General features: G+C 44.8%; 1 protein-coding gene across 2 annotated transcripts in view; it reads right to left on the minus strand.

The window, feature by feature from the left end:
• Nucleotides 1-4,591: 4,591 nt before the first annotated feature.
• Mertk (MER proto-oncogene, tyrosine kinase) overlaps nt 4,592-25,872 on the minus strand; it is a 100,471-nt gene continuing 79,190 nt past the window's right edge. For both annotated transcript variants that reach the window (XM_051183424.1, XM_051183425.1), the window contains exons 14-19: nt 25,532-25,624; nt 24,143-24,261; nt 15,948-16,057; nt 13,430-13,589; nt 11,998-12,134; nt 4,592-6,459 (exon numbers count right to left, since the gene is read on the minus strand). In XM_051183424.1, coding sequence (XP_051039381.1) covers nt 5,946-6,459; nt 11,998-12,134; nt 13,430-13,589; nt 15,948-16,057; nt 24,143-24,261; nt 25,532-25,624 — 1,133 coding nt within the window. In that variant the 3' untranslated portion in view covers nt 4,592-5,945. The remainder of the gene's footprint in view (nt 6,460-11,997; nt 12,135-13,429; nt 13,590-15,947; nt 16,058-24,142; nt 24,262-25,531; nt 25,625-25,872) is intronic.

The following is a 25,872-nucleotide window of genomic DNA, read 5'->3' on the forward strand; positions in this document are numbered from 1 at the left end:
GAGCAAGGTGGAGAGCAGCACTAATCTGTGAGTCTAAGTACTTAGAAGGCACCTTGACAACATGTCATGGGAGGCGTTTCTGATTTGACAAATGTTGGTGGTCTTGCACTGCCCTAGAAAAAGCCTCAAGCAAGTTTGCAAGGACCAGTTCTTTCAAAGAGCCCGCCTCATCCCCTTTCTATGTGGGGTACTGTAACAGAAGGTGCTGGTGTCTTGCCCAGAAAAGCTGGCATGAATAGCCTTGACACAGTCCTTTCCTCTGGACACATGGGCCAGCACTTTATCTTCCCCTCCCAAAGGCCCTTACATTTCTCATTAAGAAAGGGAAGAAAGAGCCTGAGCAAGTTAAAAAAAAGAAAAGAGAAAAAAAAAAAAAAAAAAAAAAAAAAAGCCCCCTTAAGAGGCCAGACAAGCCTCGCCCTGCAGACTGCAGATCACAACATTTCTGGTGTTTGTTTATTTCCCTGTGCTCTTGTCCTCCCAGCCCTAGTATGGGCTTAGCAGAAGACAACGACCTGGCTTGTTTCCTTGCTCGAGCAAGTCATTTTGAAGAGGGACTTGAGTGTCTTCGCAGAGAACAGGAAAGGCCCTATAGTTGATGAGAAAAACAGTACTGGAGTTTGGGAAAGTTAGCGGTCTCCCCCAACGACAGTCAAGGCTAGTAGTGTTCAAGCTTATGGCTGAGAACCTCACAGACCCTAGGTTCTCAGGGAGGAGGTTGAAACATGCTGAATCATGACGGTGAAGGAGACATGTAACAACACACTTTAGCATTGATTGATTACATACGAGTTACTAGCAAGATTGCTTGGAAAATAGTGTTATGGAGAAATGACTTGAAACATAGCTTGAAATTGGTTGTTTGCTAACAGGCTTTGTTTGGACCATTTAGAAAAATAAAAGAAATAGAGTTGTGTTTCTGATTTTGCCAGAATTTACAGTTGCTGAAGCTGTATCTTTTGAAAGCCTCTCCTTAGGGCTGGCTCCTTGATCATGAAACCCCCTTTTCCTTATGGCTTCCCTCAAAGAATGGCCCTGTTGCCAGTTGCCCAGAGAGCAAATCCTGCTTGCTTTAAGATGACTGAAACATCTGTTCAGTTGATAGAAATGGAGCTTTAATTTATTTTTAAAGATTTATTTATTTGATGTTTAAACTAGCCCTTCTTGATCCCTAATCAGGACTTCAATGAAAAGTTGTTCTAATTCTTTATTATTAGTTCATGTATTTGAGTGTTTTGCCTGCATGTATGTATGCATACCACATGTGTGTTTGGTACCTGAAGACAACTTTGGATCCCTTGTAGCCATCCATGGTTATCAATGGCTGTAAGCCACCATGTCGATGCAAGAACTGAACTCAGGTTCTATGCAAGAACAGCCACTCTTCTCCACCGCTGACTCATCTTTCTAGATCTCTTCAAAATCTTTAACAATGTTTTTTGATTAGTATGTGTGTTTGTGTGCTTGTGTGTGTGGACTCAGGTATTAAGGCTTGGTGGCAAACACCTTTGCCCACTGAGCTATCTCACTGGCTCAAATTCTTCAGATTCTTAATGGTTCCCTCAACAAGAAACTTTGCACAAGTGTTAGTGGGCTGGGCCAGTGGTGGTGCACACATCACTTGGCAGGCAGAGGCAGGCAGATGAACCTTTAAGATTTGTTATTACTTCTGCACGTGCGTGCGTGCATGCCTGTGTGTGTATGTGAGCGTGTGTGCCCGTGTGCATGCGTGTGTGCGCGCGTGTGCATGCATGTGCGTGTGCATGCATGTGTGCGCCTGTGCATGCATGCGTGTGTGTGTGGGCGTGTGTGTAATTGCATTCAGACGCTGCTGGAAGACCAGGGAGTTAAATTTCCCTGGAGCTGGAGTTACAGGCAGTTGTGAGACACTTGACATGGGTATTGAGAGTTGATTTCAGGTCTTCTGCAAGAACAGCAAGCTCTCTAACCACTGAGCCATCTCTTCGGATCCTTAAAAGGGCTTAAAATATTTATGTGTTTTTATTTTATGTGGAGGAGGATTTATTTTGTCTGCATGTATGTATGCATACTGAGTGATTGCCTAGTGTCCACTCTACATAAGAGAGTGTCAAGGTGGAAACAGATGCAGAGATCCCAGTCAGGCACTGGGCTGAGCTCTGGGAGACTTGCTGAAGAAAGTGAGGTTGGGGTAGTCAAGGTCTTGACAGGGAACCTACAGAGTTAGCCAACCTGAGCTTGTGGGAGCTCACTGACTCTGGACTGACAGCTAGAGAGCCTGCATGGGACCCACCTAGGACCTCTGAATGTGTTGTATAACATGGTCTGTTTGTGGAGCTCCTAGCAGTGGGATCAGGACCTGTCCCTGGTGCTTAAACTGTCTTTTGGGAACCCATTCCCCAAACTGGGTTGCCTTGCCCAATCTTGATGCAGGGGAGGAGCTTGGTCCTGCCTCAGCTTGATGCCTGCTCCTTTCTGAATGGAGATGAAGGAAGAGTGGATGGGAATGGGTAGAAGGGAAGTGGGGGGAGGATATGGGGGAACAGGAGGGAGGGGAAATGTAGGTATGTAAAATAAATGAAAAATTAATAAAAATTTAAAAAGCAAAAGACTGTCAAGTGTCAGATTCACTGGAACTGGTGTCACAGATAGTTGTGAGCTGCCATGTGGGTGCTGGGAACCAAACCCAGGTCCTATGAAAGAGCAGCCAGTACTCTTGACTGCTGAGCTATTTCTCCAACCCCCTAGCATAATGTCATTGCAGGCTATGATTGTCTCTGTGTTTCCTTTCACTAATAAAATGTAATGCCGACATTTAACAAGGATGCAGATTTATCTAAGCTCCTCAGAACTGTTGCACAGTGACAGGTGAACCACCCTGGAGATGGGGATTCTGGCCTGGCCTGGCCGCTGAGGCCAGGACTCATCTATGGAAGACTGAAGCCCCGAACCTTGTTTACTCTGATTCCTGAAGGCTGCTGCAGCCTGGGTGAACTCACTCTCATGCTTGAAGCAAAGATCTCTGATGATACCAAAGGCCCTGGATCTGTCCAAGGTTTCCATGAACAGCATCAGTTTCTACCCTCAATTAGCCAGTCTTTTCTAGCCTCAGTCTGCCCACCTGCGGAGCAGGGATAGTGAAGTCCCTACCAGATAGTGCAGTCCCTACCATGAAATGAAATGAGTGCCTGACTGGCACACAGTGAATGACATCTGTGTATAGTAAATAAAATGTCTAGAGGCTTTGGAGTAGAACCCCACTGTGATCTGGGGGAGTGTTCCCCAGGGGCTCCCAGGAAGGTGGGATCTTGTCCTTCAGTCTTTGGGAGAGCACCCCCAAAGGCAATTGTGAGACCTTGGGCTCTGCTTCCTGGCTAACTAATGCTGTGCACACAAGTGTGTGTTTCTTCAACCCTTTCCATCTGCCATCCCCACCAAAGGCAGAGCCACGGTGCTGCCCTATCTAGGACTGTAATCTCCAAATTGTATGTTAAATAAACTTTAACTTTTTTTTAAGTTAATTACCTCTAGTGCAGTAGTTCTCAATCTTCCCAATGCTGTGAAGTTCCTCATGTGGTGATCCCCAAACATAAAATTGTTGCTACTTCATAACTGTGATTTTCTTACTGTCATGAACAGTACTGTAAATACCTGATAAGCAGATGGTCTTAGGTGACCCCTGTGAAAGTGCTGTTTGGCCCCCAAAGGGGTCCTCACCCACAAGTTGAGAACTGCTCCTCTAGAGTTTTATTATAAGGTGAAACTTACTAGTACAACCCCTAAACCATGTGCTTATTCAAATGTCCTAAATTCTGGCTCTCACAGTCTCTAGCCATGGGCCATAAACAGGTTATTCTGTCTAAACATGATGATGACACTGGTACCCATCCATGGTGTAAGGACACACAGTAAAGGGAACATACATACATACATAGGGCAGGGAGCAAGGCAAGCACTCGACAAGGGATGGCTGAACCAGGAACCGAAATGGCAGAACTCTATGCCCATGCCCTGCCCTGCCCTGGCCCCCTCCTGTGAGTGATAACTCCCCAACAAGCATGACTCACCTGTCAAACTCCTCCACAATTTATTTGAAATCTTCTCAGTAGATATAATCTTGAATCCTTCATTACTTTTATTTCTCATTTATGGACTCTTTTAAAATTATATGTATTTATTTACTAGTTTTTTTAGTGGGCGTATGGGTGGGTGGGTGGGTGTCTATGTGGAGGTCAGAGGACATCTTCGTTGGTTCTGTTTCCACCATGTCAGGCCTAGGGATCAAACTGAGGACATCAGGCCTTGGTAACAAGTACCTTTACCAGCTGAGCCTTCTTGACAGCCATTCTTCTACAGACTTCTGAGGTGGTCTTTCCATTCCTTTCAAAAGCCATGCTAAGAATAGGCACAGGAATTATGGTGAGGGACAGCCATTGGGGGACACCTTTGCAAAGGTCCAAGCATGCTGAGCACACCCTTCCTCATTTGATTTTCATTAGGAAGTCATATCACAATTGGTGTAAAACCTTGAACATTAAATAAATCACTCTTATGACACACATAATTCATGGAGGCATACCAGGCTTCTTGTGAAGGTCAAAAACTAACGAAGTCAAATCTGGTATTTCATTTTACAAACACTTTTACGTTTAATACTGTGGAAAAGAAAACAACTTTAAAAAAGCAACATTGATTCTGTACAAATGTTAACACTGAGGAATACATTTTAAGATCTGTAAGGTCAGTGAAATAAGTCATCTTTTATTAAAATATAATATCACTGTCTCTTTCCACCCATATACATATATGTTCTCTCTTTAAATAAATATATTATGTATTTCATTTATATTTGTGTGTGTACACGTTCATGTACATGCTGGTGTGTGTGTGTGTGTGTGTGTGTGTGTATGTATGTGTGTGTGTGTATGGAGGTCAAAAGACAACATCAAGTATCACTCCTTACGTGCTCCCACCTTTTTTCTTTGAGACAGGGTTTCACTTGACCTGGAACTCACCTAGGCTGGCTGCCCTGTGAATGTCAGAAATCTACCTGTCTCCACTTCCCCAGCACTGAGATTAAAGTGAGTGCCACCACACCCAACTTTTTTGTTTAGTAGGCTCTGGGGATCAAATTGATACCATCCTAGTGCTTACAAGTCAAGGACTTTACCAACCCAGCTATTTCCCCTGGCCTCTGGGCTTTTGTTCTGTGCTGTTTGGGGGTCGTGGGATGGAATGCAGAGCAGTCCACAGGTAAAGCACACACTCAGCTGCTGAGCCACACTCCCAGCCTTGCCGTTGGTTTATTTATTTTTAAATTTATTTTGATTTATGTGTGGCTTTATGTGAGTATGCTTCATGTGTGCAGGTGCCCTCAGAGGCTGGAAGAGAGTATCAGGAGTTACAGGTGGTTGTGAGCCACCCGGTTTAGTTACTGGCAACTCAACTTAAGTCCCTTGCAAGGAGAGCAGTCACTCTTAACCCCTAAGACCCTAGTTATGCATTTACACTGAAAGCTGACTTGACAGCATTCACCTGGTGCTGTCAGGCCATGGACTTTTGACAAGTAGAGTAGGTGAGGGGAACAAATGCCAAAGCTTCAGGTGTAACCAGTGTGTGGCTTTGAATGGGGGCGGCCCCCATAGGCTCATTTGAGTGCCTGGTCCCTGGTTGGCAGAACTGTTGGGAAGGATCGGGAGGTGTGGTCTCATTGAAGGAGATGTGTCACTGGGAGCAGGCGCTGAGGTTTCCAAAGAATGGTGCCATTTCCCAGAGTACTCTCGGTCTCTTGCTTCCTTCTGTAATCATGGACTCTAACCCTCTGAAGCTGTAACCCTAACTAAATACTTCCTTTTATAGGTTGCCTTGCTCATGGTGTTTCATCACAGCAATAGCAAAGTAACTAAGGCAACCAGATCCCATGAAGCAGTATGTGCCTGGTCCTGACATGCCTCCACACAGCTGCCTCACATGGGGACTTCAGAGTCTTCTGAGGAGTCATCTGCAAACAAAAGTTCATCTGGTGATGGGCTCCCCAAGGGCAGTGTACTACAGTGAGACCAAGAGATCCCATTTTTGGTGAGTCTGTCCTCTGGCAAGACACCATCCTTTCCAGATGTGGCTGCAGCAAAAGGAGTGGAGGCCACATCTTCCCATTCTTCACTGACTCCATTCAAGATGTATCTTTCCTCATGGAGGTTGTTCTCATGAACTTCCGCCGTGACCACGCTGGTGGCTGCACTGGGAGTGCAAGAGGCAATGATGGAGTCAGGATCGATGTTCATGTCCAGCCCAGCCAGGGAGGGTCCGTCCACCAGGCCCTCACAGCTCTCTAGCAACTGGGTATTGATGTAGATGATGGATTCTTTGTCCTGTGCATCAGGCAAGCTCTCGGAGAGCTTTTCCAGCTGCAGTCTCAGTACCGAGAAGGTGGGTCGGTCCAAGGGATCGGCACTCCAGCAAGAGTACATGATGTCATACCTGATGACAGACAAGCGAGCGTTACCGAGTCTTTAATTTCATTCTATTTTAATCGGCATTTGCTCCACATTTTATGGAAATAAATGGGTTTGGGTGTGCGTGGGAGAAATGGTCTAATGGCTATTCAACTTTTTAAATGGTGTGCATGTGTGGGTGATATATGCACTTGCGCATCTACACATAGATGCTGGAGGGGCATCTGGTGTCCTGCTCTATCCCTCTTACTTTATTCCTTTGAGACAGGGTCTCTCACTGAACCAGGGGCTTGCTGTTTTGGCTAGAGTGGCTGGCCAGCAAACCCCAGGTATCCATGTCTCTGCCCCTCACAGCACTGAGGTTACAGGTGCACCACAGCCATACCAAGCTGGTGTTGGACATTGAATTCAGGTTGTCATGCTTGCACAACAAGTACTCTTACCTACTAAGCCATCTCCTCAGCCCCTTGTCCAAAAAAGTATTCTGTTTCTAAAGTAGAAGATATCTACTTTTGCAAATAAAAGGATTTAATGTGCTTTTCTTATAGAGGCTTTGCAATAAAACTAATCATCTGCTCTGTAAATGAAGTTTTATTAGAACACAGCTATGCCTAATTATGTACTGTTGTCTGTGACTGTTTAGTCTGCAGTTTGTGGAACTGTTTGGGAAGGACTAGGAGGTGTGGCCTTGATAGAGGAAGTGTCACTGGGGGTGGGCTTTGAAACTCAAAGTCCAAACAGTTTCTAGTCTCTCTCTGCCTCATGCTTATGGATGGTCGTGGACTCATCTCAAACTGTAAGCAAGTCCCCAATTAAATGCTTTCTTTTATAAGTTGCCTTTGTCATTGTGTCTCTTCATTGCACTAGAAAAGTAGCTAAGACATCTTCTAAACACGTTTGCTAATCTCTATCTATACCATTGAACTGAGTTGTGACCAAGAACACTGATTTAGTTGGACCACTGAAATAAGTCCCAGAACTGGAACGGCACATGAGAGGTAACCGAATGGTACATAGTGTGTCACTCCCTTCTGATCTTTCCCAACAGCTCTATCACTGCACTTTGGAAATTATAGCACATGCCCTGGGCTCACAGCTAGCAGGGGGAAGCAGAGGAATGAGACTTGGATTGGGCAGGCTCATTATGTAAGTGCTCCTCAAGACCTTTCTGCTGAGTTCTACAGGGGATGATGCTCTTCCCTTCTGGGCAACATCATCCCCAGTGTCTATATCATTAAGGATTACAATCAAGGGGCATGAGAAGGGGATGACAAGTGGAAATTACTGGGCTGTGAAAGTCGCACCAGCATTTCATTTTGATCCTTCTCTGCTTTGGGATATTGATAGTTAATTCCACTGGATAAGAAAACTGAGCTGAGTGACCTGAGAGATGGCTCAGTGGTTAAGAGCACTGGCTGTTCAGCCAGAGGACTGAGTTCAACTCCTAGCATCCAAATGGCGACTCACAACCATCTGTAAATGTAGTTCCATGGGATCTGATGCCATCTTTTGAATACATAAAATACACACTTAAATAAATCCTTAAAAAAGAAAAATAAAACTAGCCGGGTGGTGATGGCACACACCTTTAATCCCAGCACTCGGTAGGCAGAGGCAGGCAGATCTTTGTGAGTTCAAGACCAGCCTGGTCTACAAAGTGAGTTCCAGGACAGGCTTCAAAGCTACACAGAGAAACCCTGTCTCAAAAAAAAAAAAAAAAAAAACAGAAAAGAAAGAAAGAAAGGGAGGAAGAAAGATAGAAAGAAAGAAAGAAAGGAAGGAAGAAAGAAAGAAAGCTGAATCTAAATGGTCCAATTCACGCTGATTTCTGACCTCTCAGTAATGTAAATGTGCAATTCCCATTTTCACATTTACACATCATCTATAGATCTCTGGGTGAATCCTAGTAAATGTCAGTTCTCACACACAGCACGAAGCTCTCATGTGTGCACACATGGTCATGTCTATTCCGGCCTTTACCAGGGCTATTAACTTGCTTCTGGAATGTGAAACTCCCACGCATACAAAGGGGTGGTTCCTCAGTCCAGAACTCCACCCTGACATCCATCCTGTTCCCTCCTTGCCTCAGGAGTCCCCTTTAGCTTCTCTAACTCCCTCTCAGTAGCTAGTCACTTAGACCAGGCAAACAATCTTTGCCCCTGCTTTGAGGTTCTCACAGTGTTGGTCAATTTGCACAACTCCAATTTTGCACAGAGCCTTACTTGTTCGCTCTGCGGAGCTTTGAGAAATTCAGTCCTTAGGGACATAACATCCTTTTCATTACTGTGCCCGTGCTGTTTAATTCTCTTTCATTTACTCCATGTCCTTGGAAGAAAGTACTAAGTGACCTATCTTTATAGAGCATAGTAGCAGTACTATTTTCTTTTCAAGTCTAACACTTTATGAGAATAAAAATATAACTTTATGATGCTCTCTCTGTCTTACACACACACACACACACACACACACACACACACACACACACACACACACACTTTGGGATATATGAGATTAGGGCCTTGCTACATAACCAGGGCTGGTCTCAAACTTTTGACCTCCCTGTACAGGCATACCTCACCATCTTAAATATGACTTCGAAAGACATGATAAGGGGCTAGGAAACCACAGGAAGATGATATCCAGAAGGATCCATGACCAGATTATAATTATAATTATCTGGCTGTGGTACTTACGATGAAACCAGGGCTTGTGAATACTAAGCAAGTTCTCTACCATGGAGGTACCCCAGCTTCTGATTATAATATTTTAAAATCTCTTTGGCTGCTGTCTAAGCAATGAAGGAGAACCCTTGGGGAAGGGAGATGACAGTTCTACACTGTTACGATGTTTATGTTACGATGTCAACATGATGGGATGAAATCTTGGTCTTTTGTGATGTCACTGTCAGAATGAGAGAGGAGGAAGATGGGAATGCTTCTTTGTTTTTTAAAGTTTCATTTATTCTTACTTTACATGTATAATATATGGGAGCTTTGCCTGAGTGGAATGTCTGTGTACTTTATGTGTGCATTGCCCACAAAAGCCAGACAACGGCTAGGCAGTGGTGGCACACACTTTTAATCCCAGTACTCGGGAGGTATAGGCAGGTAGATTTCTGTGAGTTCGAGGCCAGTCTGGTCTACAAAACAAGTCCTAGGACAGCCAGGGGGCTGTCACACAGAGAACCCCTGTCTTGAAAAACAAACAAAAAAAATAAACCAAACCAAAAAAAAAAAAAAAAAAAAAAAAAAAAGCCAGAAAAGGTAGTCAGATTCCCTGAGACTGGAGTTATAGACTGTTGTTAACTGCCATGTAGGTGCTAGGAATTGAACCCAGGTCCCTTGGAAGAATAACCAGTGTGCTTAATTGCTGATTTATCTCTCCATCCCTGTTTTCCTTCCTTCTTCCCTCCCTCCCTTTACCCTCCCCTCTTGTTCCTCCTTCCCTTCCTTCCTTTTTTTAAGACAGGATCTTGTAGTCCTAGCTATCTTGAAACTTATTGTTGAGACCAGGCTGACTTCAAACTCACAGAGATTAGCCTGCCTCTGCTGGGATTAAAAGTGTGTGCTATCATGCCCAGTGAGGAGAGGCATTCTCAATTATGAAGAACTGCTGGCCAACAGGACCCTGTGGGGAATAAGACCGCCCTACCAGAGGAAGAGGGAAGGATTCTCATGTCATGAACCACTGTAGACAGCTGCTGAGGAAGCTTCTCAGGGTGCCAGGGAAGCCATAAAGAGCTTAGCTGGGGAAATGTCCCACAGAAGTTGATTGAAGCATAACAGAAAGTGGCATCCTGGACATCAGGAAGCCAGACTGACAGTCTGGTCATTCCATGATAGGAGTGATACAGAGAGGAGAGGTGACCCCCTGAGGGGCAGGATGAGCGTAGAGACCAAGGAGCTCTGTGACAGAGATCTGTCTGTCCATCCCTCCTTCTGTTCCTGCTCCCTCCCCTGTGTGCTTCCCTTACTCTTATCTGTTTTACAGTACTGGAGACTGAACACAAGACTTTGTGCATGCTGGGCAAGCTCCCTTACCACTGAGCTCCACTCCCCAGTTGACATTGCTACATTTCAGTTAGCTCAAAGCAGCCGTAGAGCAGCTACACACAGGATGCATTCATCTGAGCCATACTTGACTCTAAGAAACTCAGAATATTCATTTTGTGTTTTCCTTTTTTTAAAACAAGAATGTCCCAGAAAAGGAAACACAGAGCCCTCTTTGGGAGATGCTGTTGCTTGCCGGCATACACATACTCACCAGCTGACCACATCACCTCCGCAAGCCCAGGGCATGCAGCCATCAGGAACATGGGGACTGCAAGCTCTCTACCACCATCTGGGTCCCTAGACACAGGGCAGGAGCTGACTCCGCCACCTCTCAGAGAACAACAGCTCAGCAGGCTCTTGTTTTAGTTCAGTGACGCACATGGAACCACAGTGTGACAGAGTTTAGACCTTGCTCAGACCCAGACTGACCATTGCTAATGTCAGCTTCTGCAGGGGGATAGCTAAGAGAGAAACCACAACAAAACTTGCTGGGCGGTACAGCTATACAGAAAAACTTCCTCATGTCTAGAAGCCAAGATTTCATTAACACAGCCCTTTAAAAAAACCACCGTGCAGCCCTAGAACTAACTGAATCAGGACTTTATGATGTTTTCAAGAGACTTACAGACATCCTCAACCACAAAGCAGGCTGTGGCTGGGAACAGAACAATTGCCCTTGTGTTTGGTTTAGAGGCTAAGCCATAGCTGGATCTAGGACAGTGTGTACAAGATGACTGGCCCCGTGTGCTGGATGAGGCAGCAGAGGCAGAGCCTGGGACGGGTCTGAGGGTCTTGCATATATTCCCCGGCACCAGCATCCCACATGCTGCTCCATGATAGAGATAAACTCAGCCAAAGTTTTGTAACATTCTGGCACTGAACACTGAGAGGGGGCTGTCTTGATCGGATGTGCTTTGTGGTAGGAGTTGGGAGAGTTCACACCTGGCCAAGAACAGGTCTCCAGGGAACATTTTAAACACACAATTTCTAGGCCCACTTTGTGCCAACAGCAGCACTCTAGACATAGGGATAAGCAAGTGCATCATCAGAATGCTTCCCACAAAATTCTAAGACCCAGTTTGCTCTCAAAGGCACTGGTCCAGGTTCTTAACTGTGATCACAGTTTGAAATGCTATAGAGGAAAAGGATTACAGGGTTCAAAGTGAGGAAGCCATGAAGGATCCCAGTACCTCATATACCGTAAAACAATCCTACTTATTGGCAGCGTCTCTTGGACCTTACGTTGTTGTTTGGAAGCACACTGGTACCTTGTGTTGAGCATGCCCATTGATGGAGGTGAGCCACAGTGGGCTTACAGGAGCTGGGCATCCACCACCTGCATCAGGAATGACTGCTGGCCTGAGGCCTCCATGGGTGGTGCTCTCTGCACAGGCTCTCCTGGCTAAAAGCAAGCCCTATTTGCACTAGCCATGTCCGTGTTTCCTGAGTCATTGCACAGTCAGGTAGCCGCCCCATGAAGAAAGCCCAGGGACTCAGGGATGCTCACTTACAGTTCATCCAGGCAGTCCTCCGGCTGCTTCAGCCTGTGGCCGTGGAGAAGGTAATCGTACATCTCATGATTCTGGACTCCAGGGTAGGGGGTCATTCCCCGTGTTGCTATTTCCCACATGGTCACGCCAAAAGCCCACTGAGAACAAAGCCACAAGATGTGAGGACAAAAGTCTTTCCACAAAGGCTGAATGGACTTTTTCATGGGGAAAGGTCATTGCCTTAAAACCCTGATGATGAAGCACAAGGCTGGTAATTATGTCTGAGGCTCACTGTTCTTCTGACACAGCAACACATGGGCTAAAGCCCCACAGTTCCCCATTTGTATCAAAGCCATTCTGAGAAACTTGGCTAAAGGCAGATGGGGCCTCATCCCAAATCAACACTGCTTGCTTCACTGTTATACTCTTGCTACGGAGTATTTTCTTTCCCCAAACTTGGATCAAGGATATAATTACACAGCATCTTCTATATAGCATATGGGTTCCAAAGGCTACCAAACGAACTCATTCAACTTAATGTGCATATCTTAGTTACAGGCAATAAGAAACGGGTATCTCTGAAGGTCATATGTGAAGTATAGTTTTATGAATGTGGGCACTTCGCCACAATCAACTATTTGCCTGAATTATAGTTTCTACAAGATATAAACACCAGGTATAATGGTGTACATTTGTTAACCTAGCTACCGAGGAGGCTGAAGCAGGAGGACTTTCTAGGCTACATAGATAGACCCTGTTTCCAAAGTAAGTATAGAGGACTGGAGAGACGGCTCAGACATGACCACTGGCTGCTTGCTTCTCCAGAGGACCTGGGTTCAATTCCCAGCATCCACATGGTGGCTCACAGTCATGTGTAACTCCAGTTGCAGGGGATCTAACAGTCTTCTGACCTCCATGGGCACTGAGGCACATACATGGTGCACAGACATACATGTAGGTCAAACACCCATACACATAAAAATTAATAAAAGTAAAGGGGCCAGGAGAGGTGACTCAGTGGCTAAGAGCACTCTCTGCTTCTGCAGAGAACCAAGTTTGGTTCCCAGCATCCATTTTGACTCATAATCACCCGTGTCTGGCTTAGGCTCCGGGGATCTGATGCCTCTGGCCTCTGAGAACACCTGCATACATGTGCACATATCCACATAGAGATACACATACTTAAACACATACTTAAAATAAAATTAGATCTTAAAAGCAAAGAACATGGAGGTTGAGAAATTATATTAGTATTTTCACAGCATGTGTGGGACCCCAGGGTCAACCCCAGGACCACAAAAAAGCAAATGAACGAATAAATGAGTTAAATAAAAGCATGGTCCATGCATGTCCCTGACCCTCAGTTTATCAGAGTGCAATTCCCTGCATCATCAGTTTCAGTCATTTCTTTCAGTGTGTTCCCATCTCTGTCAAATCAAAGCTGTGTACATACCACGTCACTTTTGCTTGTGTAGACTCGGTCTGCCAGGCTCTCTATGGCAATCCACTTTACAGGCATTTTGGCAATGCGGCCTTGGCGGTAATAATCACCACTGTAAATCTTCTTAGAGAGCCCAAAGTCTGCCACACAGACAGTCATGTCATCCCGCAACCTGTGAAGAGTGGATTCAGGTCCTCAGCAACCTGGGGAGCAGAGCATTTGCTCCCTGGTCTGCATCAGATGCACGAAAAATAACTAAAGACACGGGCAGCTTTAGACGTGGCACAGTTGGCAGAATGTGTGGTTTGAGTCCTAGCACAGCATGCATGGGAATAGTGGTGCATGCTTCTAATCCCAGCATCTCGGAGCTGGAGGCAGGAAGAGCAAAAGTTCCAGGTCATCCTCAGCTGCTTGGCAAGTTCAAGGACAGCCTGGTATTCATGAGGAGGAGGAAAGGAAGAGAAGAAGCAAGGAGGGAGAAGGAAGGAAGGAAAAGGAAGAAGGAGGAAGAAGAAAGAAGAAGGGAGGGAGGGAGGGAGGAAGGGATGAAGGAAGGAAGGAGAAGACATGGAGCTCATTAGCATGGGGTAAGGAGCTGCTTTAAGATCAAAGACACAAAAAACAATAGGGACCAGGCATTACTGTATTCCATCACTTTGGCCTGTGTGTGGCTTGGTCCAGCAAAGGTACCCAGGCACAGCGGCTGAAGGCACTGGGGGATAGAGATGTGGTGGGCAGAGGAAGGAACAGCAGCTCCTCCTCCTGGCCCTTTTATGGATAGCATCATGCCATGGACTGGCCTCATGGACTAAGCAAGGCCTTGTACAGGGCAGGCACAAGAGGAGGTGAAGCCTGGGAGATGTGGGAAAGATGGCGCTGAAGGATTTCTTGCTAATGTAGCCAGCTGCTGGAGGAATGAACTGGAAAACGAAAGGCAGATAAATTGCAATCACAGCCCAAGCTAGTAAAACAGGTCCTAAACAAGGAGGAAGGAAAGGAAGAGAGGCAGACAGGACACAGGGAAGGGGAAGGGAGAGGTGGGAGGCGACTGATTTACTTATTTGCCAGACATTAACTTTATTTATTTTATTTTTTTTTTTTTTAAGACAGGGTCTCATGGATCCCAGGTTGGCCTGGAACTTGCTGTGTAACTAAGGATGACTGTGAACTGTGGATCCCCTTGCCTCCATCTCCCGACTGTGGGGAGTTCAGGTGTGCACACCCAAAAGTCCCACACTTTAGATTGGTAGTCCTCCTATCCGGCAGAAAAGACATGAAGGAGATATTAAAAGAAAAATTACATTTCATGATTCTCTATCCACAGTTGAAAAACAGTAACAAAACCCCCAAATCCCCTGGGCTTTAAAAACTGAAGTAAAAGGGGGTGTGGGGTGCGGTTGAGAAGAGCGAGTGGCCATCTCTACTGTCAAATCTCTGACCAAGAAAAACACAAATGGGCCACTCCCTCTTCTCACAACAAGGAAGTTAAAATCAAGGAGCAGTAATGGTGTTTGACATCAGGTAATGATTCCGTTGAAGCAGGGCAAAGAAATGGAGAAAATTCAAGTCCAAAGTTCTTATGCAAATTCTTACAATCCATCATCTGCTATGACAGAAAAGCTTCTAGATAGTTAAGCTACCAGATTTTATCACAGGTGTGGGGTAGATATGACTAGAAGTTCCTGGAAAGAAACTACACTTCACACTGAATGTTCTAGGAGGCTGATTATCTGGTTAGGAGTTCAAAGATTGTGGAGGGGTTGGAATGTCTCAGAGCAGAGTCTAACTACAATGTATCTTGAGCTATCTTTAGTTCACTAAATTGCCATTCTCTGCCCACCTCTGTGTCTGACCTAATGTCCTGCAATTCTCAGATGAAGCCTCTGGAAGTATTAACTCAGCAGACAGCTTTCCACCAATCAAGGCCAAAACAGTCATCAGATAACCATCTACGTGTCTGTAACCCATCTATCCAGTGTTTCCACCAATGTATCTGAAAGTGTGTTGATTTATGCTTTTCGTTGTTATGTTACTATAAAAACCTGAAAACAGTTACAGCTTTGGAATATGATATCTGAGGCAGCTGAACCTGTATTCTCAGGCCGTGGTCACTCATATTTGACTCTAGAATATACTATCTCTTACCCTCTTTGAGGAGAGAGCTTGGGGAAACAGCCACTGGGATTTTCATTACTGTCATTTAAGTTATACTATGGTTAGCTGACTTACATATTATTGTGGGTCCAAAGCTAGCTGATGGCCTTTGGAAGAGACCACAAAGATCATGTCCCATGCCTCTTGCTGAGTGACAAGAAGAAAACAGACTAGCCATAATAGAGAGCTTTGGACATTAGCCAGACTTTTAGAGGCAGAGACAGAAAACCCCCAGGAAGAGTCTCAGTCAAAGTGAGAGAGATGGGGTAGAAATCCCATCCAAAGTAAGGCACTCCATCTTACCCTCCATAATCTATGAAATTCAAGGCCATGAAGTCTAATGACCCTGCCTCCCCAGGATGGCCTACGTTCTTACATGCAGTTTCGAGCTGCTAAATCTCGATGAAGAAAATTCCTGTTGCTCAGATACTCCATTCCCTGGGCAATGTCCACCATGAACTTCAACAGTGTCTGTAGGGGGATGTGCTAATGGGAGGAAACAAAAAGAGACATTATGGTTTAGAAGGGAAAGCTGGCAACTCACTCTCACCCAAGGGGAAACAGTGATGCATTTATCTTTATTTTATGTGTATAAGCATTTTGCCTGAATGTTCACCGTGTGTGTGCTTAGTGTAACACAAATTAATAAGTGTCCCAGAGACTGATATTGGGGTTCAAACTTCTAGCTGAAGTTCAGAAAAGCAAAGTAGCTGGCCACTAGCTTCTTACCTCTACCTCGGGCTAAATGGGCTGATCCTATCTCCATGAATTCTCACCAAACCTCAGAATGTAATTAACCTCTCCTCAGCATGGCTGGAAAACGAAGGCCTCCTACCATATACTGAAGACCCTGCTTCTATCTTTTATAGCCCTCTAGGGCTGGGATTAAAGGCATTCAATATATTATTCTTTTAGACTAATTTAATCTCGTGATTCCCTAGGTGGCCTTGAACTCAGAGAGGTCTGCCACCTCCTAGCTTCTGGCTGCTGGGATTAAAGGTGTGTGCTGGGCTTCTAGGCTTGTGGCTGACTTTTCTTTCTGAATCCTCAGGCAAGCTGTAGCAAATCATAAATAATATATAACCCAGCTTAGTACCCAAGGAGGCCAGGAGAGGGTGTCAGATCTCTTGGAACTAGAATTACAAATGGTCGTGAGCTGCCATGTGGGTGCGGGAAACTGACCTAGGCCTTCTGCAAGAACAGTCAGTGCTCTTAACTGCCGAGCCATCTCTGCAGCCCTGGCAATGGCGTTCTTACTCCCCAAGTTAGAGCGATGACACAGAGAAACAAACCTTTCCTTTCTGTACTGTTAATTTTTAAAACATGGATATTTTGTTTTGAGAAAAGGTTTCTCTGTGTAGCTCAGGCAGGACTACAACTCAAGATCCTCCTGCCTCAGTTTCCCCAGTGCTGGAATGACCTACGTGAGCTACCACATATGGCTCAGAAACAATGTAAATAACTCTTAAAACAGGATTAGAGAAGAAACTCTCTAAAACCTCTTGAAAAACACTACATTCTTTGCTACTGAAAGTATTTCAGATGAAAAACATTTGTATCTTTTCACTGCTCCCGAGGCCAAAGGTGAGCCTTCACATCCCAAGAGGCACTGGGACAGAGGGCCAGGCCGGGCAGATAGGTCGAGGGAGGAGGAGGGCCTCACTGTGTGTTTTTAATTTCCTTTTACGTCTACCTATTTACTTTGTATGTGTGAGTGAGTGAGGGATCACTTGTGCCACCGCATACATTTGGAGACCAGAGGACAACCTGTGACAGTTCTCTCCATTCACTACGTGGGTTCCTGGGAATGAACTCAGGCTGTCCTTGGCAGAAAGCAACATCATCTGCTGGGCCATCTTACTGGCTCAAGTGTCTGATTTTAATGAGGGAAGAAGAGATATTGTGGGAAAGGGTCAGAAGTTTGGAAGAGAAAAAAAAAACAAACAAAAAACAAACAAACAAAAAACAAAAACACCCAATGTAATGGAGCTGTTTCTAATTCTGTATTCTTGCTATCAATCTTTATTCTTCCTCCTGACCTCTCTTTTCCTCCTTCTCTCTATCTATTCGCTGTGTGTGGCACTACCAAGGTTGATCTCTGGGCCTCACACCCACCAAGACAGCTCATTTTACTTTGAGATATTTTAAAACACAATTTTCTTCTTCTAGACAGTAACACCCGGGCAAGTTTTCAACCCTTGTCTTTGCACTAAAATACAAGTATGCATTCAGAAATTCTAAATTTTCCCTCTAGAGCCTTTTCTAGAGTTTCAGCCACTTAATGTTTTCTCTGTGTTGTAAACATCAGTCGAAATTGCTATGTGAGTAAACTTGTCACTGGTGGGCTAGGGACACAGCTCAGTGGTAGAGGACTCATGCAGCCTTTGCACAACCCTGCAAACCTGGGTTTACTCCCCAGCATTACTAGCCCCAAACACACACACACACACACACACACACACACACACACACACACACACACACAGAGAGAGAGAGAGAGAGAGAGAGAGAGAGAGAGAGAGAGAGAGCCAGCCTTCCATGCATTTAGAATGGGTTAGAAGGATGATGACTAACGAAGATCTCCAAGTAATAATTTAATGTTTATTGCAGCCGTGGTACTAAAGAAAGGCTGACTGCAAGTTCCTGGCAACCAGGAATCATGAGTGGTTTGACCATGGTCCCTGCACCCCTCCCACCACCCCACCGCATAACACTGGATCTGTCACAGCTCCTCCAAGCACCGTGAGTTTTCCAAAATGGTATACACAAGGGTATTGCATTTTGTTTTGTTTTCCTGTGGTACTGGGGATGGAACTCAGGGCCTTGTGTTAGACAAGTTCTCTACCATTCAGCTTGAACATTATATTTTTAATGACATATTTCCCAATCATGACATATGCTGATTATATAGTGCACATGAAACCAAAATGTCATAATCATCTTTACCCTAAGTAGCAAAGTTATGGAAAAAAAAAATAAACAAATCAAACATGGAATTTTTACCTCTCTGTGCATTTAGGGCATTTGGTTTTCTGAATGCAAATTTCTAGGACAGGGTTGGGTACTGTGAAATAGCAAATCCTATTGTCATTAGTGAGTTGTAATGAGAAGATATCAACTAATTTGTAATTTTTTTTACCTTAATAATTATGTTATTTTTGGAGTCTGTGATTAAAAGTTATTATTATTATTATTATTTGGTTTTTGAGATAGGGCTTCTCTGCAGCTTTGGAGGCTGTCCTGGAACTAGCTCTTGTAGACCAAGCTGGTCTCGAACTCACAGAGATCTGCCTGCCTCTGCCTCCCGAGTGCTGGGATTAAAGGCATTTGCCACCGCAGCCTGGCTAAAGGTTATTTTTTAAAAGTTGCAGACAACATTTAAAAATGAGTGAGAAGATTGCAGATGTTGCCACAGAGAGTTTTATGTGTCAGCGACAGCAATCTGGAAGTGAAGCAAAGGAAACAATTTCAGCCACAACAGAATCAAAGTATTCAGGAATGAATTTAACAAAGACACACAGCTTATTATTGTGTGTTCTCTCACAGGAGAAATTTTAAAAATCCAAATATATGAAGAAGTTATCTCTACTCATGGCTTAGAAAACTTAATAATACTCTGATGTCAATATGCCCAACTTCTATATTCCCTATATGCCCTGTTCCCATGTCGCTGGTTTCTCTGGAAACAACTCTAAAAATCTCGTATGGAAATCCACAGAGCTCAGAATATCTACAACAGACTTGAAGAAGAACGTGGCTAAGAGGCTCAGATGTACTAAAAGGCACTTGAATTAAGTGGGAAAGTAAGAGGACAGGTGTGAACACAACCACTGATAAACGGAATAGACAGTTCCAGGCTGGGGAGATGGCTCAGTGGGAAAAGCCCTTGTGATACAAGGGTGAATGCTTGTGTTTGGATCCCCAGGACCCACATAAGGATGGGCAAGGTAGCAGGAGCTGCAATCCCAGCACTCCTGATGGGAGATGGGAGGCAGAAGCAGGAACCCCCGGAAGCTCTCAGGACAGCCAGCCTGGTACACTCAGCAGAGAGCAGCAGACTCCACCTTAAACAAAGTGGAATGTGGGAATGGGTATGGGAGATTGTCCTGTGATCTTCACACCTTTACCTGATGATGGGAGTATGCCATCACACCTAGTTTTTGCAGTGCTGGAAGCAGAAGCCAGGGGTCCAAGTGGTCCCAGCAAGCACTCTACCTGCTGTGGCTCTAGCTCTCAAGGACAACATTTTACAACCCTGAGAACCTTGGAGGGGAATACATTATTGATGGGCCCATTTATGATTGCCAGGACCTTGTAGTAGGCCCTCATTTTCAGGGCCATGACTGCGTTAAAATATTTCTCCTTACTTGGAGGTCTTCTGTTGTCACCATCCTCATAACCAACTCCAACAGTGTCTTGCTTTCTTTCTCTTTCCTTCTTTTTGAACACTTTAAGATTTGATTTACATTTATTTAGTTTGGGGCACACGAAATCTTTCACCATGTGGTTCCTGGGAACCAAACTCAGGTCTTAGGCTCAGAGGCAAGCATCTGTATCTACTGAGCAGTATCCCTATCCTGTTTCTAAACACCTTAAATGGAAGAACTGTGCAGTATCTCAATAAAGTTGTTGCAGAGTACTGTTCTAAGAAAAGGATTAGGAAAGGGTGGTGGAGACAGATGAACACAGAGGTGGGTGTGGGGAGAAAGGGGCCCAGAGTGAGGAGAGGCAAAGGATGGCTTTCTCCCCTTTGTCTCTGGATGCTAGCATGTGACACTTAGAGTAGCTGCTGCCATATTATAACCAAGTGCAGTACCACCACAGATGTAAAGTCCAAGTGTGAGGTGATGCCAGACGCCCGGTGCTGCAGAGTCAGAACGGGTCATCTCTGGAGCAATGGTACCCTTGGTGCTGTATCCCAGGCTGCCCTTCTCCCTGTGAGCCTCCTGATTCAGCCTCCTCAGAAGCTGGGATAACAGGCTTGGGACACCGGGCCCATCCCTGTATCTTCTTTTGAAAGATAATTTTGAGTTGGTTTTGATATTCCGTGTTAATAAAGCCAGCTTCCTTACTGCAGAGCCCCAAACCCCAGGGCACCTCCCTTGCAGTAGCTCCTCTCTGTCCATCCTCCCTGGCTGTAGTGTCTCTCTATCCATCCTCCCCGGCTGTAGCCTCTCTGTCCATCCTCCCTGGCTGTAGTCTTTCTGTCCATCCTCCTCTGCCTTGCCCTTGCCCCTGGAGACAACTTGCAGTCCCTATAATTGCTTCTGGAGAAAAGCTGAGGTTCCAACCTGTGTGGTGTCTGTTCTCTTGCCCCCATCCTAACCCCATGTTTCCCTTTCCTCCATGGCAGTGAGGATTACTGAAGCTTCTCCAATCAGAACTCCTTTCCTCTTCAAGGCTCTAGAATAGACACACATTTCTGCTTGATGCATATCATCCCAGCTATCATCCTCTGTGAGATGCTGCGGTGGTGTTTATCATCTGTCCTGCACATCTCCAGTGACATTGTCCATGCAGAGGACAGGGACACTTGGAGCTCAGAGTCCAGGCCCTGATAGGAAGCTCACTGACAAGCCCTGAGACTTAATCTTGGAAGACAGTAGTTGGAACAAGAGGTCTTTATGCCTAGGAAAGTGACTGCACAGGAAGCAAGAAGCAGCCTGAATAATAGCTCCATGTTCCAGCTACTCTATGAGCTCTGTGTCTTCCATAGCTATTGCAGGCTACAAAATATCAAAATGTAAAAATATGTTCCTTTCCATCTTCATAACACTGGGGAGTTATTCTCTACCATTGAGGGCACCCTTGTACTTTTGCAAAGGGAAATAATTAACCAAGAATACACTGTGTGCTTTGTTTTCCTTACATGTTATTTATTTTGTTTAAAAGAATAAAAGATTACAGCAGAACTTTGGCCAGTTGAAGTAAGACTGTTGTTGGGGGTGAGGAGGGGTAGAGTGTGTGTGTGTGTGGGGGGAGAGGTTGGAGGGTTACAGGGTATAAAATAAAAGCAGGATAGAAAGAGAAAAAGTATACTCTACAGTGTTAAAGCTCACAGAAAATTGCAGTATTCAAGACAATGTGGTGGGGACAGAGGATGAGCAGATAGCGTTTGTTTACTTTCAAGACAGGGTTTCTCTGTGTAGCCATGGCTGTCCTAGAACTCACTCTGCAGACCAGACTGGCCTCGAACTCACAGAGATCTGCTTGGCTCTGCCTCTCAACTTCTGGGATTAAAGGAGTGAGCCACCACCACCACCCAGCTTTCAACAGATAGCTTGACAGGACAGATGGAGGGCTCAGAAATAGACCCATAGCGTACAGCCTGTCAAGATTTTGATAGAGGCCTGAAAGCAATTTAGTAGGTTAAATGTGGTCTTTTCTAAATGATGACCCATCATATACAAAACCAACCAACCAAAAAGGAACCTTGGTCAAGATGTAGCTTAGTGGGTAGAGTGTTTACAAAGCATACAAGTAGCCCTGGGCTCCATCCCCAGCACCCCAGGAATGGGACATGGTACACACATGTAACCCAGAACTCTGGAGGTAGAGACAGAGACAGAAGGATCAGAAGTTAAAGAACATCCTTAGCTATTTAGTGAGTTTAAGGCCAGCTCAGGCTATATGATTTCCTGGGCAAAATAATTATAGTAGTAATGAATGAGGTAGAAAGACTCACCTATTTTGGAAGTGCCATTCCCTGACTGGGACCCAGAAGTGTGTAAAAGTAGGGAAAGTTGGCTAGCTGAGCACAGGCACAGACAAACATGCATTAATTCATTGCTCTATGCCCTATTATTATTGTTGTTGTTGTTGTTTGAGACAGGGTTTCTCTCTATATAGCCTTGACTGTCATGGAACTCACTCTGTAGACCAGGCTGGCCTTGAACAGACAGAAATCCACCTGCTTCTGCCTCCCAAGTGCTGGGATTAAAGGCATGCACCTCCACCACCTGGTCACTTGCTTTTTTATTGTGGATGTTATATGAGTAGTTGCTCCAAGTTTCTGCCATGTTGACTTCCTCACAGTGATGGAACTGTGACCAAACAAGCCCCCTTTCCTTTACGTTGTGTTTACCTAGATACTTTGTCACTACAATAGGAAAGGAAGCTAAGACATATGCACACGTATATTGAGCAACTTGTCATGTTTTCTTTCATCCCTTCCTTCACTATGTGATATATTTATTGAGTTAATGTCATTACTGGGTATTGCTACATATTGTCATATTTAATTATAGTATAATAAATGAATAGACTTTCAAAAAATAATATAAAAAGAAGACTCCTTGAACCAAATTTCAGACCTTCTACAAAATGGATGACTCAAAATGGATGGGCTACTCAAATAACACACACACACACACACACACACACACACACACACACACACCAAATAGTTTTAAGAAAGCAGAAGGAAAAAAATTAAATCAGGGGTTAGTAAAGAGTTCTCAGACTCAACAGCCAAAGTATGAAACATGAAAAAAAAATTAACGCACATGTCTGTAATTGCACTCACCAGAGTCCTGCTGTTGGTGGCAGCTAAGGGGACAGAGGTGCGTGTGTTAGAGGATGCCCAGGTATGGGCTGATTGGCACTGTTCCTTCTTACTGCCTACACTTTTTGGCAGCAATAATTTAGGGCAATTCTGTCCTATCCTTGGGTGATTCCTGACAGCCCCATGTTTTCCCATTGGGGATGCCCCAGAGTAATGCTGCCATCTTAGATAGAGAAATGATGGAGAGGAGCGATGGACCAGCCAGAGCATGTGGTCGACACAAATCACAGCTTCTGCTCACAGTACAGGTCTACCCGTGGGGAACAAGAGTGGAGGGGATGGTGCTCACTTCACACGGAGGCCTGGAGCAATGTCTCCATCATAGCACAGGATCCCCAAAGATTGTAGAATCTTTGAAGTTCACAGTAAAAACAGACCCCAAAGAGGACAAGCCTTTAAATTCGTGCTCCTAAATCTCTGAGATGGCCCATCATTCATTAGCTTTCTGGGTATGACCCCACTTGGTAGGGCTGTGCAGTCCTTAGGGTGTAAGGGAGTAACAGAGTACAAGGATGGCAGCTGAACTCTCTCGCCTCACCATATCTTCCTGAGACTCTTCTTAGTGAGGCTCACAAAGTGATACACTCACAAATGATTATTTCACACCTTAAAAACTAAAACCCATGATTCCAAGGAGGGCTCTGTAAAGCTGGGTGTGTTGGCATAGACCTGAGCTATAATGTGAACTTATCTCAAATAAACAAAACACATCTCTTTAGGAGAGCTGCCTTTACCATCCTGTGATGAGTAAAGGCTCCATAGGCTGCAGTCAAGGAGATTTTGGCCCAAGACTATGGGACCACCTGACCTCCTCCTACCATGAACAGGGAGGGATAAAGACTCATTCAGGCCTGTTGGGGGATAGAGATCATAGTTCAACCCCTGGGTGCAGAGTGAACTCTGAACCAAGGCCAGTGTCCTTCTCTTGATTTTCAGAGACACTGAGGCTGTCCAGTTTACATAAAACCTTCAGGAACAGCTGAGAGGCAGCACAAGTGTTCTGTTACCTTTGGTCTTGTTTCTATCCGGGAATACAGCAGGAATGTATGTAGGTCTCCGTATTTCATGAAGGGTAAAATCACCATGGGCTTTGGGATGCCTTGAGAGCTCATTTCTATACACACACCTGAAATTGAAAACAGAAACAGTTACAAAGAGCCCTTGTTAGGTATGAACACATAAACCCTGGAGGCCCACTGGCCAAATTGGAGCCATGTGCTACCAGGTCAAGAGGTAAAAAATCAAAGGCTCCAGGCTCTCACAGTGGATCCTGGCATGTGTAACACCTGCAAGCTGCATGGCTTTCTTTCTTTTGTTCTTTCTTCCTTCTTTCTTTTCTTCCTTCCTTCCTTCCTTCCTTTTGTGTTCTCTCTCTCTCTTTTAGGTTAGGGTACTGTTTTCAAGAGAACTCTCAAAGCTCAATCTGTAACAAGAACAGACAACTAGACACCAAAGGGGTTTCGTGTTTTGTTTTTGTTAGACTGAATAACTGAGGGGTACAGACCTCAGAGAATCTGACGGCAAATCAGCTAAGTGCTCCTATGAAAAGGTCTGCTGTGCCCAGATGCTCGAAGTTATTAAAGTATTTTTGAGGGCTTATAGGAAAACCCCTCTTTCTGACTCTTGGTGATTGAAGATACAATGCTTTAGCATGGAATTCTGCAATGAGCTGGTCACCTGATCCTAGGCTTACAAAGTGTAATGTGCCAAGCAAAGTCGAATGTCTCTCCTAAAGTCACTAACTGCAAACAATTGCTATTTCGTTGACATTAGATTTTATCCAAAGCTTAGCTTTCACATCTCTACAGGGTCAGCAATATAGAACTTTGAATGATCACTTTGTTATGGATGGAGGCAAAGGGCAGGGAAGAAAAAGGCCAGCATTGCTAGATGTTTCTCTCAGCATAATGTCCTTTGGGTATCATGCACTGATACCCATGTCTGTATTTTTTTTTTAAACATAGATGTTTATATAAAGCCAAATTACATTAAATTGTGTCTAAGAAATAGTCAATGTGCCATGACTCACATGACAGTTCATAAATTATTTCTCAAAGACTATGTAGAAAAATGTCTAGGTTTATAGCTTTACCATTCTTGGACAGCCTCCACCCCACAAAGACTATCACGTTACTAGCCCTTGTGCCTTGCCTTTGAGTCACTAGGGGATATTTTAACTGACAATCTTCTAATTTCTGTGGACGCTCTCACTATCTCAAATTCCACCAGCATCCAGAAAACACAAACCCGTTTTTACTCTCGGTCTCAGAAGGTAGGATGAACCCAGTGTTGATGTTTGGTATAAACTTCTCTACAGAACTTTGCTTTTTCTTCTTCAGCACACACTGGGCCATCCAAGCCCCTCCCAGCCTCACTCTGGCATCTCCCCGAGGTACCTAGAAGCCGGATGACATTTGGGTGGCTGAAGTCTTTCATGCATGCAGCTTCGCTGAGAAACTCCTCGATCTCCCGTTGAGAAAAGTTGTCCACTAGAGGAGCAGATGGAGAATGCAAGGCTTGATCAATGCCCTCAGTTTAGAGGAGCAGATCAGAAATAGCACACAGTTCAGTAAAGCTTAAATCCACACCAGGCTTTACAGAGCATTCTTAACCCTTAGGGAAGCTGAGGTAGGAGGACTCAGGGGCCTGCCTGGGCAAGACAGCAAGACCCTGTCTCTCAAAGCAAACAAAACAAACAAACAAATCCCCCCTTCAAACAATAATAAAAACTCCTAAA

The sequence above is a fragment of the Phodopus roborovskii genome, unplaced genomic scaffold (genome assembly GCF_943737965.1).
Source record: "Phodopus roborovskii unplaced genomic scaffold, PHOROB, whole genome shotgun sequence".
Lineage (NCBI taxonomy): Eukaryota > Metazoa > Chordata > Mammalia > Rodentia > Cricetidae > Phodopus > Phodopus roborovskii.